The following is a 15,533-nucleotide window of genomic DNA, read 5'->3' as shown; positions in this document are numbered from 1 at the left end:
GCAACATTCTTCAAGTGAGGGCCATCTTCACTCCCCAAGCTTCTTATCATCATTTTCACAGCCTCTTTCCCTTATTGTTCATCATCACAATTCAACCCTACCATCATGCCGACCTATTTTTAGAAAACTAAATATTCTCCCTATTCCCTGTATCTATATTCTATCTGCTGTTATCTACATCCATTGAAACCTGTATTCTTTTTCTAAAAATCGAGACTTTCAGCATCATTTCACAAGAAGTCATAATGACTTGCATGTAGATTATGCCAGGGCCACAAAATGTTTACATGGATTGAGAAGGATGGGAATTCAACTACACAATCATCTACCATTATCTTTTAAATCGCTGAATGACAAATCTTTTAAAAGACAAGTGAAAGATCTTCTGCTTATTAAGCTTTATTGTAATGTCAATGAGTTTTTAGCTGATCCCTTGTAATGTTTACTTTTGATTAATGTTAATTATTGTTTTGTATGGAATGCTGTCCACTTTGTGAATATTTTCTAATATCATTATCCTTGACATGCCTAAAGGCCGTTTTACACAGTACACGGAATTGCGCAATCTGACGTACGTGCAAAGGCGCAATCAAAATTGCGTCGTGTAAAGCTCTGAATTGCTAGAACACATGCGAGAATGCGTGGATGCGAGACGGCAAAATTGCCCGTTCTAATTTCGTTCATGCATTCGCGCAATTCCACGCCATTTTAGAAATTAATGCAGCTCTAACATGCGCAATTCCGTGCCCCGTGTAAAACAAACTTAATACTGTGTAAATATCTTGTAACTCTTAAAGACAGTTGAAAGATTCTTTTTTTTAATTAGCTGAATTATAATGGCAATGAGGTTTTAGCTGATCCCTTTTTATGTGTATTTTCGATCAATGCTAATTTTTGCTTTGTTGGAATGCTGTCTTCTTTGTAAATAGTTTCTACTATTATTATTCATGACGTGCCTTATATTGTGTACAAACCTTGTAACACAATTGCTGGGCAAATAAATACATAGTGGAACCTCGTTAAAGCGAGTACAGGCTATAGCGACACTCCCGCTATTATGAGAGATAGCCGATGCACCGTCAATTGACCCTATAATAAGCGTGTTAAAAAATTCGTTTTTACGAGACCCTTTCGGCGTCGGCTCTCGCCAGAGCGAGGGTTTCACCGCCGGAAGACTTTCATCAAGACTCCTTAACCTCTGTAACTGCTAGCGATCTGTTAGAAATGAAGTTAATGGAGTGCTCAGTCTCAAATTTATGTGGTAAACTGTCGTTTGATAAATATAATGATTGACGAAACAATGTTTTGCATGATTTTTATTCAGTGCGGCGCTTATAAATTGTTTGAATAGCTAGTCGTTATTTGAGTAAGGAAATTTAGTGATGCAAAAAAACATCGCCTTTCGTCTGGATTTATGCTTACGTTTATCGGATAGATATTTATCTGTCGCCGCATCACTCCTGCTCCTGTATATCTGTTCGCAACAGGTTTATTGGCTATTATTTGCTCCACCTCCGGTAAAGCGACAATTCGCTATAGCGAGTGTTTATTAGTGCACCGTGGGGTGTTGTTATATCGAGGTTGCACTGTATATTATTATTACTAACCCAAGGTTTTTTCAGATAGGAGAGAGCAGAGCTCACCTTGAACTATGCCATGGGAGCGTCAAGTTCACAAATTCAAGGCAGAGGGGCCTTGGAAAGAATAAAGTTTAAAAGCCACAGTTTACCATACCACCCACGGAAGTTAAACACACAAAATACACATTTTGTTTCAACACCATTTTTGTATACTTACATATCTTTCTTTTCATCTTCTTCACACACAAGGATCATTTGCAAGATATTCGGGTTTACAGTCCCCACAGACACATGAATAGGACTTGTGAGGAATTCCAACGCTAATGGCTGGGCTGCGTCTGGAAATGTAGCACTGAACATTAGAGTTTGCCGGTCTCTCTGTTTAAAAGGAGAAAATACAGGATGTTAATACACAAGACAAGGTAAATAGTGCAATTGAAAGGAGAACTTAGATAAGGAATCATCCTCATCAAAAAGAGAGAATTAGAAAATAATCAGAATTTCTGGAGATGTTTCTGGAGAGGTTTCCCATTTAATACTATCTGTCTGTTGTTGCCCTGTGATAAAATTGTCCAAATATATATTATGTACTACCATAATAGGGTAGTTTCCTTCATCAAAGAAAACGAAAGGCATTGATTGCAATTCATTAACCACCATTAGTCTATTCACTATATACAAATTATTTGGTTTTAGAATTCCCAGTTTAGATAAATGGCAATGGTCAATTTTAACTGCATTTGAAAAAGGCCAGATTGGTGCCCATGCGATGCCACTCCTGGTAACGTCACAGGGACCTAGTTTCTATACGAGTAGATAGGAGTTTTGCATCGTCTGAGATTACCAATGCATGCATGAGGCACAGAGCTCAGGGAAACATGTCTTAATAATCACCTATTAAACTGGCTAAGGTCGGAAGGTTTTCTTTGTTTGATAAGGTATTAATAATCCTTATTTAAGCCAAGCGCTACCAGCTAGCAGGGTACTCTGCTATCTGCTAGCATCCTGCGTCGTATCAGCACTCAAAGCCTCGCCCCAAGGTCACCTCACTTGCGGCAGTGGGAACCAGAACGATGTCACACGGCGTTTTCCCAGCATTCATACTTATCCGTCGTGTTTTCGCGCACTCGTAAAATTTTCACTTTTTATTTAATCGCAAAAAATAGATATCGTCATTTACAAATCTAAAAGTGTGAAATACGTACTCCAGGAGTAATAATCTTTCGATATAGGCAATAAAAAAATAATAGGAAACCACCCTATTAATAAATGAGGCTACCCACAAATCGTCTTGCTAGCTATCAAAATACATGGTTTGTCATAATGAGTATCTGGATTCTAAGATTTCATGGCATTGATAACAATTGTCTTCAATATAATTATCGATGATACATCACATGAAAGAACTTGAAAATGTTTCTTTTTACTCACATCCAAAAGTAGAGTTTCCTCTATTTTCCATAAAAGCACCTATAAAAATTAGCAACTACTGAAGAGAAAGCTTGTTCTCCTTACCTCTACTTTAACCCCATCTGACAATGATAGGATTTTCATCCATGGGGAGTTCATTACATCATTACAAAGTTTTAAAAATATTGTTTTCTTTTTTTATACTTCGTAAAACATGATTCCTCACTGTAACTTTTATTACAAGTTAAAAAAATCGAAACTTTATGAGAAGAGGGGGTTATATTAGAAAATTATGTGTGGCTTTAGGTACGCGTAAGTAGGTACACGTTCCAGCACCTAAAATTTTATAAATTGAGCACTGGGTACATTGAATTAACTGCCGATATTTTGGCATTCATGCAAAGTGTAGAATTATGGAATTTCTGAATGAATGAAATTAACAATGAAAGCTGCGTTGGATTGGCTAACTACCTAATCATAAAAAATCAAGATATCCTCAGATTCCTAAGATACAAAAAGTTAATGTAACACTTCACAGGTATGGTATATTATTTGGAGGAGATGGCCGACAACTTAGGTCATTTGGGCAATGAGTTAAGGTTAGGGAAGGATGGGTGGAGAGAAACACAGCAATGACATTACATACACTGATCTTAACAGAAGCCACCAAGGGGGACCACAGATTAATGTACCATCCAAAAGATGATGATGCACTGCACCTGAAGAACCCTCTAAAAAGCACTCAAGTAGGCATTGAGTAGTCTAACGACAGGGTGTCCCCCTAATCACAACAGAAAAATTTATGCATAATTCCCAGTTTTTCAGGGAAATTTTTACAAAATTCCAGGTTAATCTTACGTGATTACTGCTTTAGATAGGAATTTTAAAACACCCAAAATTACTTCTTCTTTCTCTAATCCCCTTTCGTCATTAGGCGTCGGGGTCCACCAGCCGTTTTCTAAACTCCCTCCTATTCTGAGCAGGCCGCTTCACATCATTCACACTCAGCCCGTGCCTGGCTGCCAGTCTCTCCACATCAGTGGCGCAGCGAGGGGGGGTTTCTGGGGAATAAAACCCCACCCCCAGAGCTCAGAGAAATTTTTAAGTTTAATCCATTATACTTAATTGAATTGACATTACTAATAGAATAATGTACGGATTAATAAAATATCCCTCAGAAAGCCGTAAAACTCATCATTTTGAACCATTTATCCTCAAATTCCACAATTTATTATTCTCGCACCTAACGCTTATCCTGGTGGGTATTCCATACCCCCTCACAGCCCAGTATTAGTTGCACCTTAACCTCCCCCAGCCTTAATAGGGTGGTTTCCTATTATTTTTTTATTGCCTAAACTCCTGGAGTACTTATTTCACGCTTTTAGATTTATAAATGACAATATCTATTTTTCGCGATTAAATGATAAGTGAAAATTTTCAAGCGCGCGAAAACGTGACGCGTAAGTATGAATGCCGGGAAATCTCTCCGTACGACGTATTTCTGGTTCCCGCTGCCACCCTGTGAGGTGACCTTGAGGCGAGGCTAGCGGTGATCCGACGCAGGCTGCTAGCGGGTAGCTGAGTACCCTGCTGGCTGGTAGCGCTTGGCTTAAATAAGGATTATTAATACCTTATCAAACGAAGAAAACTTTCCGACCTTAGCCAGTTTTAATAAGTGATTATTAAGACATGTTTCCCTGAGCTCTGCGCCTCATGCATGCATTGGTAACCTCAGACGATGTATAACTCCTATCTTCTCCTATAGAAACTAGGTCCCTGTGACGTCACGTGGAGTGGCATCGCATGGGTGCCAATCTGGCCCTTTTCAAATGAGGATAAAAATGGACCATTGCCATTCGTCTAAACCGGTATTTCTAAAACGAAATAATTTGTATATTATGAATACACTAATGGTGGGTAACGAATCGCAATCAATGCCTTTCGTTTTCTTTGATGAAGGAAACTACCCTATTCCTGGCTGTGCCCCTGCTCCACATAACCTTTCAACTCCAGCATTGGCCGTCCTCTTCCTCACCTTCCCTCTGGTCTTGCTTCCATCACCTCTCTTGGTTTCCTATCCTCCTTCATCCTAACCACATATCCATACCATCCTAGTGCTTTACTTTCTATTGCTTCACTGATTGAGTCTAACTGGAATTGGGCCCTCGTTTTAGTATTTCTTACTCGATCTCTTCTAGTGCATCCTGCTACATGCCTGAGGTATTGCATCATGCAGCTTTGGAATCTACTCCTGTGTTTATCTAGTAGGGTAAGGTTCTCCATACAAACATTACTGGCAGGAAAATGGTTTTGTACAGCCTCATCTTTCCCCTCTCTGATATTTCTCTCTTGCCTACAACTGATCTGCTAAGCTGATAATATACCTGATTAGCTTTATGGACTCTGTGGCTTACTTCAGAGTCTGGTTTTCACAAATAATTTGTGACATCAGGCATACATGAAATGGTGGCATAAAATTCCAAGACTCAGAATTGAACACATCTAAAGAGAAACACTTTCATTCATTGAGGGACTAAAAAAAAAAACAACAAAAATTTTTGTGAAATGAAAGAATTAACTTTTGTAGGTTCACTATGTATGAAAAAGCACCAACCATGTTTCATGACATAACAGGTACAGGGAGGATTTAACCATGTTATGAAACCCAGGTTAAGCTTTTTCAAATACAAGAGTGAACCTAGGAAAGTTTATTCTTTCATTTTCACAATGGAAAGTTTTTAATAAGTTAAGCCTGACATCAGTTACAAATTTTTGGTACTGGAACTTGACCTTATCACTTAAATACATCTAGTTATCATTCATGGAGCCATATTTGTAGCTAATAAAAACTTGAAGAGATATGACAAACTTTCAAACAAAACCTGGACTATATAGAGCGATAGAAGACAGACAAGTTTTAGTGCACATGTTTTGGCAATTACAGGTGGAAAAAATTATCAGTACTTACCCTTGTTTCAGATAGAATCTGGCGCACCTGTGGTATGAAACCCATATCCAGCATCAGATCTGCTTCATCAATGACAACATAGTTGCAAAAATGCAAGTTAATTGCATTGATGCTCATGAACTGCATCAACCGCCCTGGAGTAGCAACCACAATATCTACACCTTTACTGCCGATTTTTCGAAGCTGTAAAACAAATCAAAGAATACATGATTTCCCCAAAGATTTCTTTCATTCATGCATACAAATAGTAATTCAACATCATACACAGCATTTATGCATGCACTTAATTTACAAGACATCGACGCCTCCTAGGAAGAGTTGACACTTTCGAAGAGAAAATTAATGGTTGTTCACTAACATGCAGCAGCAAACTAACTAAAAAACAGCTGACGCTGTCGTACTGCAGAAAAAGATTTCCACTCAGATAAACAAAATTTTCAGTGAAAATCATGGAAATAATGATGAATAGCAGGCTTCTGTAAAATGAAAAGCAAAAATAATTCATGAAAATAAGAGTCAACTCTGGGAATCGATCTGCCACGTGTTTCTAAGGGAATAAATTAGGCCTGTAAATGTTTCACCGTATTTTTTGTTTAAATTATTGGTTGTAAAACCCCATATTTTTTTGGATTTGTGGACAGCTCCCAATGGACTATAACACTACACAGTTTGATTGAAATCCGAGACCCAATTTTGTAACACTCCCCTTGTAAGACCCAAAATCACAATGGGATCATTGTAGTAGATATGTTTAGTTTAGAAAGATATGCTTATAACAAAACCCTCCTCAACCAGCCACGTTGGCAAATCTTAAAATTAAAAAATGCAATGTTGTAAACCACCAGCAAGCGACATCATTGGAGGTTTTTGCTAATTAACACATTCAATGCGGGCCTGATTTTCATAAAGTCGTCAAAATCGGCCGTCAAAATAAGAAAGAATAAATACTTCTTTAAAAATAAAACTTTTTAAAAACACGCTTTTATTTCGCTTGGAACAAGTAATAAAAAAAATATTTCAAAAAATGGACTAAAAATAAAAGCGTGGGGGCGTCACCATAACATATTACTCCACCCCCACGCTTTTATTTTTAGTGAAAACATTATAGATTACCCAGGTTCTTTGAATTATCATTTCAAAAATTTATTAGTGAAAATATAATGGATTACCCAGGTTCTTGAACTATTCATATAAAAATTTATTTTTTACTTTTTAGTCCACTTTTTGAAATATTTTTTTATTACTCGTTCCAAGCGAAATAAAAGCGTGTTTTTTAAAAAGTTTTCTTTTAAAGAAGTATTTATTTTCTACTTTTTAGGCTTCACATCTTGCAATCGTGTACTTGACCATTTTCATAAGTTTTGTTTAACTGTAAAAGTCCACCTCGTTAGTTTATCAGTTAACAGGTCCACCAGCGAGAAGGTGAGGTTTGGCACGTGATGTGAGAGGCTTTGAGCAGCAATGCTGCTTATATGATGAATCAACATCTTTTTAGACCCAAATGTAGCATTATTGCTATAATTTCTTTAAATTATAGCAATAATGCTACATTTTTTTCGAAAAAATCCGCCATGTTGAAAATTCCATATTTAAAATTAATATGTTTATAATGATCAAAATACACACTTTAGATGTTCGAAAGTGGTAAAATATTGTATTGTCACCAGGAATATGACTTCCTGTAAAGTTTCAGATCGATTGGAAGTCAGAAAGTGGTCAAATTTTCGATTGCAAGATTTGAACTAAACATACAAACAAACAGACAGAGTGAGTTAAATAAAAGCGTGTAAAAAAATAGAGGGAGGTTTCCCTGCCATAACTTCCATTCAAATACTGCTTTTAATACATGGAGTTTTTATAATGGCTTTTTTATAATGGTTTGAAAGAAAGAAGCTTGCTGAAGGCCATACACACAATCGCAAGACTCAGAAGGGATATTAGCCACGTATGGAGGCGGAGAAAGGGCTCCCGGCCCGACTGGCAGAGCGCTTCAATTGACGTGCTCCCCACTGAATGTGTTAACTCATATAAAGAGACCCAATCCTTGATGAAAAGAATTGTTCACTAGAGGGCAAATACATAAACATGTGAGACGGATGCACTAAGCTGAGTAGTAGCAGAGAAAAAGTTAACTGCTCAGCAGAAGTCAGTGACATCATTTACTCATCTACGAAAGGATTGAGGTGGCCGATAAAAGAAGGAGAAATATTAAAACTAGGGATTGTCGGATCGGATACCTCGGATCCAAATATCCGCGGATGTCGCCCTTCATCAGATACATTGGATCTAAAATCACGGAAGACATCAGATCTAGATCCAAAATTTTAAATAATAGCTTCAGTGAATGCAATGAATAAGGGTGGAAAGAGTTCCGATTCTCTCTTTGAATGTGCCATCGCATGCAATTCTTGTGCTATTCATGAACCGTTTTGTTTTAAAGCTCTCACAGAGGTTAAGTAGCAGAATTTCAGCCTTGGAAAATAAAAAATGCAAAATACAACTGGCACATAGTGTGACTCATTCCAAGAGATTGAGCAATCATCAGGGGAATCTCAGCGTCAGGAATTTGAAAATGCATTTGGATCCGAAAATATCCGATCCGAAAGATCCGGCTCTGAAAATCAAGGATCCGATAAAAATCCTGGATCCGTCCGTCCCTAATTAAAACACAGAAAAGTATTGATCTCTTAATTTTTCAAACACTAATGCCTTTAAAAAAAAAGAAAATAAAACAATTTGGAAAAGTATAAATGTCTAGTAAGCAATTACTTGTCTCAGTAAAAGATTCTCCCAGAATGAGTGAATAAGCCAGATCTTGAGTAATTTCATCAACTAATGTAAAGTGAAAGGTAACTGCCGCATTTTCTTATTTAAGACTTATGAGCAAATCGCCAAACATGAAACATTTTTTTATCGCAACTTACCTTTATACGTCACAGCACTGTATTATTATTGAGATCACTTAACTACAGTGAAACCTCTATTTTACACTTTTGAATGGACCACTTACAAAAAGTGCAAAATTGAGGATATTGTAAAATAGAGAATCATTTTTTAAAGGCGGCATTGTTAGGGACCTGATAAAAACTGTGCAAAATCAGGGAAAGTGTATAATGGAGGAATGTAAAATCGAGGTTTCACTGTATGAATAATTTTGTAATTCACCATAACTCTTGAAAATAAACACTTTAATTGAAGTTGCAACAATAAAGGAAGGAATACCTGCTTGTTAACATTGATGCCCCCATAGACGCAAACAGCGCGGATAGAAAGATCGCAGGAGAATTCTTGGAGAATACGATGAATCTGAACAGCTAGCTCACGAGTTGGTGCCAGGATCAACACCAAAGGGAACCTTTTTTCAACAAACTGGCGCTGGTAGAGAACTTGTGAGATTGCTGGAAGAAGATACTGCAATAAAAGAAAAAAGAGAGTAAATATAACAAGTATGATCACAGTCTTATCTAGAGCAGGTGCTGATGCACTCACAGATGACCTCTAAGGACAGCAAAAGAACTAAACATCTGAGTATGTAATGTTGACTTATGTCCTAAAAATCTTAAATAAAAATAGACCAAAGCAATTACTTATAAATGGTAGATACTATTTTCTTCATAAATTATGCACATTTGCACAATTAAAAAAAGCAAAAATGAATAAGCTGCTGTAAGACCCTTTGAAGTCACCAAGTTTAGAGTACCTATAGGTTGACCTTACATTTAAATATCACTCCAAAGGAACCCTTTAAGCAACATGTTAATTGTCCCAGTGGTTTGCCTTAACTTTCGGCAACCCTCTGCATAACCATATATGTAAAGTCAAATGGTGGGCAATTTCAAACTTAGTATGCCATAATAATCTTCGGTACTCTTAAAAGCCAATGGTTGCCAACATAGTCAGATGCATACATAAGTGACCTTGGACCCCCAAATGACCTCGTGCTCAAACAGTTGTCTATGGTGATTACCAACTTTTTCATCTATATGCAAAAATGGGGGTTGAGCTTTACGGCCTCAGTTATTATGGAAAATAAATTCTCAATTGGCCGTATAATTCTCCCTGCTCATCCACCTTGCAAGTCAGAAATGCTACTGCATTGGTGTGCGGGAAGGGGGAGAAATTCCACGCAGGGACCAAACACCAGCCTCTCAACCGGAAAGCCCAAAACACACACATTCACTCACAACAAACATACACGACAAGATCCTTTATGGGGGCTGTAGGGACCTCCACTAAGGATTCTCGCTCCACAAGAAACCAGGAATCTTCACAGGATGGGCCTGTTAGGGATAGCCAGTGATTTGTGGAAACATATGCACTCAATAAGCAGTCACAGTCAGTTCCGGGAGAAAAAATATTGCTCCAAGAGAGCGTCATCGTGGATCGGCAAGGATTATTATTTTTCATCTACGCTAACCTAGGGTTTGACCCTTAGACAGTCTGGATACTCTGCATCATAATTTGGGGATCTCAGACCTCTGTATGGCTGTTAAAGGTTAATTGGTGGACTAGAGAGATCTGTGAATCTTGTCAATGACTTTTTCGTCCTTAAAAACTTGTAGTTAGACATGTTGGTTGTCCAGATAGAGCGGAACAAATCTCAGGGACATTTGCCCAAAGAATAACCCCTGAAGGTTAACAAATTGACAATATGGGAATGTGGATTGTAAAGGTAACCTAGAACCAATGGTTTGACACCTTGGTAGCCAATCTTCTCTTTCGCCACCCCTTCGATCACAGTGTTGACCTTACTGTACTGTATGGCCTTAAAATCATTACGGTCTTTTGCAAATATAAGTAGTTCCGTCATTACCACATACCTAAAAACCTTACTAATTCCTTTTTCACCATGAAATTCAGACTTTTTTCCATCTTTATATTCTTAAAATTGAAATCCCATTAGGTGAAATCAAATTTTGCATTTGGACCCAAAATTTGAGGCCAGAAGGTTAAAATTATAACATTTGGTTAGCATCTAGAGATAAAAGCAGATAATTTTCTTCTCCCCCTGCAACCGTGTTGTTGCTGTCACTTGGCGTGCCTTAGTGAGTTTCTAATAGCCACCTCCACATCTCAGCTTTTGGTCATCCACAGATCAAAAATAATTTGCCTTGACAGGGATTCGAACCCGGATCCCTCGATTTCCGGCCGAGTGCATTAGCCAGTTAAACTAAGTTGGTATCATACCACCTTGTCTCGTATAGTCCACAAATTTCCACAGCGGAGAATGATGCCTTGGTAGCTTAACTGGCTAAAGCACTCTGCTGCAAACTGAGGGATCAGGGTTCGAATCCCAGTCAAGGCGAATAATTTTTTTCTCTGTGGGTTTTTTACAACAAGTGTGAAAACATCAGCTTATAGAAGATCTGACACTGAGTAAAGAGCAGCATCTAACTTACAATAGGATTGATGGCCAACACTGATGAACATGGTCAGAATACGGAATGCAATTAACCAGTAAAACTCCAAAAATGCTTACAAAAAATGCTATAATTATGAATAAAACCATATGTCAGCTTAAGGATTATACTTACAGCAAGTGTTTTTCCAGATCCTGTGTTAGCTACCCCAATCATATCTCTCCCAGTCAATGCAATTGGCCATGACTGAGCCTGAATGGGTGTTGGCTCTGCAAAACCTGCTTTCCTGAAAAATTAATTGTACTTGTTATTCCATCTTTATTCAAAGAGGAATATAATACTTGATGAGGTTTAAATTAAATCAAATAGGCCAAAAAATCCATATATATTGAAATTGAAATATGATCCATAAACACTGCAAAACACCAATATTTCAATCAAAATGTTAATATAAATATATCAAGGGATTTTATTGCATGATGTTGACAAGGCTGTAGCAAATTAAAAATAAAATATGATTTGGTTGCTTGGGTTTCTTAAATAAATTAATTGTGTAAATAAATGTATTTTCACTTTTTTCCTTTTCAATGTAAATGATGCATTTCAGCTCGCAGATCTGATCTGGTACAAACCTTGATTGTACCAGATGATGGCTCTGTGAGCCGAAATGCATTGCATACATTAAACTAATTGTGGAAAAGTTTAAATACATTTTATTTCAACAATTAAAATTTCGTCTATATCAGACCTGAATCGGTTGAATTTATTTCAAATTTTGGTATTCCCCGAATTTTCCTTCATTGGGTTACCAATTTTGCTAGCTGGTACATGGCCATATGGTCACCCTATTTATACATACAAACCATTAGACACAAATACATGCCAAATATGCATTTCTAAAATACGAAGGGAATTACATTCACATCACTAAATAATAGAAAAAATCCGTATTTCACTCAAAGAGCACTAATGTACGTCATGTTAAATGAAACCGGAAAACCTTCATTTCACCTTTTTTATTCTTGTCATAGTTGCAATATTTTGAGAAGCTTGAAATCGGTATGCAAATTTGTAAAGTAGTTCCTTGTGGAAATTTTAAAAAAGATTTAAATTACTTCATTTAAATTTTCCTCTCATATTTCCTGAGAGGAGCATAATTCAAAGTGATCATGAGGTAAGGCAGGTTTATTAAAAAATAGCCATATATTATCCGCACAGAGCACTAAACCCAGTACCTATAATTCAAAGGCTGCATTCATAGAAAAAAATACAGAGTTCAGAAATTAGAGGGACAATTAACTTAGGTTTTGGTAGATTTTGAATTAACGGGAAAATTATGAAGAACCTATGAAACACACAGTGAGGAAGCCATTTGTATAATTTACTTTGCAACTGTGCTTTGTTGGTACTAAGGAAATCATGAAAAAAAACATCTCAGAATGAAAAACAACGTGGATATGTTAAAATAGAAATAAACTATGCATAAGAAATTGATGTGGCTAATATACAGCTGAACTCAATTTTTAATACCTTATGTGTGGTTGATAGCCGTTATAGTTCTACAGAATAAGTGTTCAGTCCACACTAATTTATTCTTTGAACAAATTAGCAGTCTCGAAGTGGTGAAGCTAATTTTTTCGTTGACACTAGTACATAAATGTTTATTGCTAATTTTTTTCTTTAAATGAGCATTTAAACATAAATTGGCAGAGATATTGAGGCCTCATGGTTAGTCAGAGTCACTTCATTAAAAAATCTTGGGCAGGTAAACAATTTTTGTGATACCATCTCATGCATTAGAGGTGAGAGACCGTCTTGGTCCTAAACAATGAGGCACGAAAGGGAACAATATAGATTTTGGAAGTTTATTATAATGCAAGTTCTAAATAAAAATGTTGCATTATTACCTTTAGAGGTTAAAACTCCATTCACAAAAATTTGAACATGTATAAATAGACTTATTATACTGGTTAATGAAATATTCCATCATTATATCACAGCTTAGATCATGTAGCCAGGGGCGCAGCTAAAAATAAGGCTGGGGGTCAGGATAAGCGGTAGGTGTGAGATTAATAAATTGCAGAATTAAATGGTTGAAAATGGTGAGTCTTACGGCTTTCTGAGGGATATTTTATTAATCCTCACACTATTCTATTAGTAATATCAATCCAATTAAGTAAAATGGATGAAACTTATAAATTTCCCTGAGCTCTTGGGTGGGGGGGGTTTATCCCTCAAACCCTCACTGTGCCACTGATTCAGAAAAATTATCACTGTACCCACAAATACCCGCAAAACACTCAATGTACCCAGGGACACAGCTAGGCATTAAAGCTGGGGGGTTTCAGGTGCAACTAATACTGGGAGGCCTGAGGGCATGGTATACCCACCAGGGTAAGCAGGAGGTGCGGGGGCCCTTCCACAGAAAAATTTTCAGATAAATGATTCAAAAAGGTGAGTTTTACGGCCTTCTGAGAGATATTTTATTAATCCTCTCACTATTCCTTAAGCAATATTAATCCAATTAATTAAAATAGATTTAACTTAAAAATTTCTCCGAACTCCGGGGAGGGTTTAATCCCCCAAGTCCCTCCACTCGCTGCGCCACTGCATACACCAATCGTGAAACCCTTTTGGAGGACTTTTGATGGTTAATACTACCATCCATCTTCCTCGCTGTCAACAAAAATTTGAGCTTTTTCCAAACAATGACAATGCAAAGTCGAGTAAGTTGTAATAAACTAACAATATTTTTCCTTAAGTTTTCGACCAACAAATAAACAGCAGCAACCGGTGATTGCAGTAACTATGAAATGATACATTCTACCACCAGAGCTATTCTCCCAGAGTCCATCATGTCTGACGAATGGCTGACTAAAAATTTGCTAGGCATAAACACCCATTTTGATGCAGTCTCCAGAAGAAAAGCATAAAATAAACCATGGATTCAAGAAATGGTGAGACATTCTTTCAGAATAAAGGAGGCTGCAGAAAGATACAAATATTAACTCCACTATCAAATTTTGGAAGCACAGTGTTCAGTGAATGCTCCCAAGATAATAACATCATAAATTTAAATGATAATAAGGGATGTTCTTTTTTAGACTAAGGTAGAATGGTTAGGTATTCATACCCCAACCATGGTGCTCTTGTCCCCTGTCTGCAGGAGGTAGGCAGGTTAGAAAATTGGCACAAGAAATCAAGAGTTGTGAGGGTAAAGACTTATTCACAGCAATTTAACTTGACTCAATTTTGCAGAACTATGGGATTGAAAACTCAAAGTTTGTCTTTTGGTTTAGAACAACTTCAAATAGAGAAACTCAAGATCCCCATTGGAAATATTCAAATGCGTTCAATTGAAAAGTGATACATTTCAATTGAATATAAGGAAATTCAATTGAATATGAGGAAATTTTATTTAATACTGGCACATTCAATTGAATCGGCAGATTTTTTCCAATAGGTTTAGCATGTACATTAGCAGAAAAAAATCTCATTTTTTTGCAGAAATTAACCCGTAGCAAGGATGACGGTTTTGTCTATGGGGCGTAAACGCTATCAAGTCCTCTAAAATAAATCTCATGATTGATACCGTATGCGGTTAGACTGAAGGCATCTGTCATTAATAATCACAAGTCACGCAAAGTAAGGTATTTGTAAATGGTGGTTGAAAGCACCTGATGAAAGCCTCCCTAACTATGTAACTATCTATCATAAACCATAGGTCCAACTGGTGACAGATACATCAGTCATATTATATAAAAAGCTTAATTAGCACATGAAAATCAATCGAAAACAACCATAAACCACAAAACACATTTCAACTGACTTCAAAATATTATCAAAGAAAAACTTACTTTAGACAACGGTAGATAAAGGGATGAAAATTGACCTCTTCAAAATTTTGAACTGGCTTTGGCACAAAATTCCCTGAAACTTCTATAGATTTTGAGGTCCTGTACCTTTCGGATTCTTCAAAAGATCTATAAAAAAAGTTAAGGGTTAAAAATCTTTTTGCTGAAAGAGCAAATAACAGAAGATTAACATAATTTCAATAAAAATACTTAATAAACAACCATGGTTTTGCTTCGCAACAGCATCATCAGGATGCATAAATTCCATCAAGAGTTATCAGATAACTTAATGATTCAGCCTAAAGTATACAATAATAATTAATTGAAATACCAATGAACAGAGACAATTGCAAAGCTGGCT

At 36.8% G+C, this 15,533-nt stretch overlaps 1 protein-coding gene across 1 annotated transcript in view; it reads right to left on the bottom strand.

Annotated features, from left to right (window-relative positions):
- The window catches only part of LOC124168669 (ATP-dependent RNA helicase DBP2-like), a 44,971-nt gene that overhangs the window by 28,351 nt on the left and 1,087 nt on the right, over window positions 1-15,533 (bottom strand). The window contains exons 3-7 of the mRNA XM_046546934.1: window positions 15,176-15,301; window positions 11,493-11,604; window positions 9,181-9,369; window positions 5,959-6,141; window positions 1,798-1,958 (exon numbers count right to left, since the gene is read on the bottom strand). Of these exons, the coding sequence (XP_046402890.1) occupies window positions 1,798-1,958; window positions 5,959-6,141; window positions 9,181-9,369; window positions 11,493-11,604; window positions 15,176-15,301 (771 nt within the window). The remainder of the gene's footprint in view (window positions 1-1,797; window positions 1,959-5,958; window positions 6,142-9,180; window positions 9,370-11,492; window positions 11,605-15,175; window positions 15,302-15,533) is intronic.

Source organism: Ischnura elegans, chromosome 12, assembly GCF_921293095.1.
Source record: "Ischnura elegans chromosome 12, ioIscEleg1.1, whole genome shotgun sequence".
In the NCBI taxonomy this organism is placed as follows: domain Eukaryota; kingdom Metazoa; phylum Arthropoda; class Insecta; order Odonata; family Coenagrionidae; genus Ischnura; species Ischnura elegans.
The sequence above is the reverse complement of the archived record's forward strand: the minus strand, read 5'-3'. Positions and strand labels throughout refer to the sequence as shown.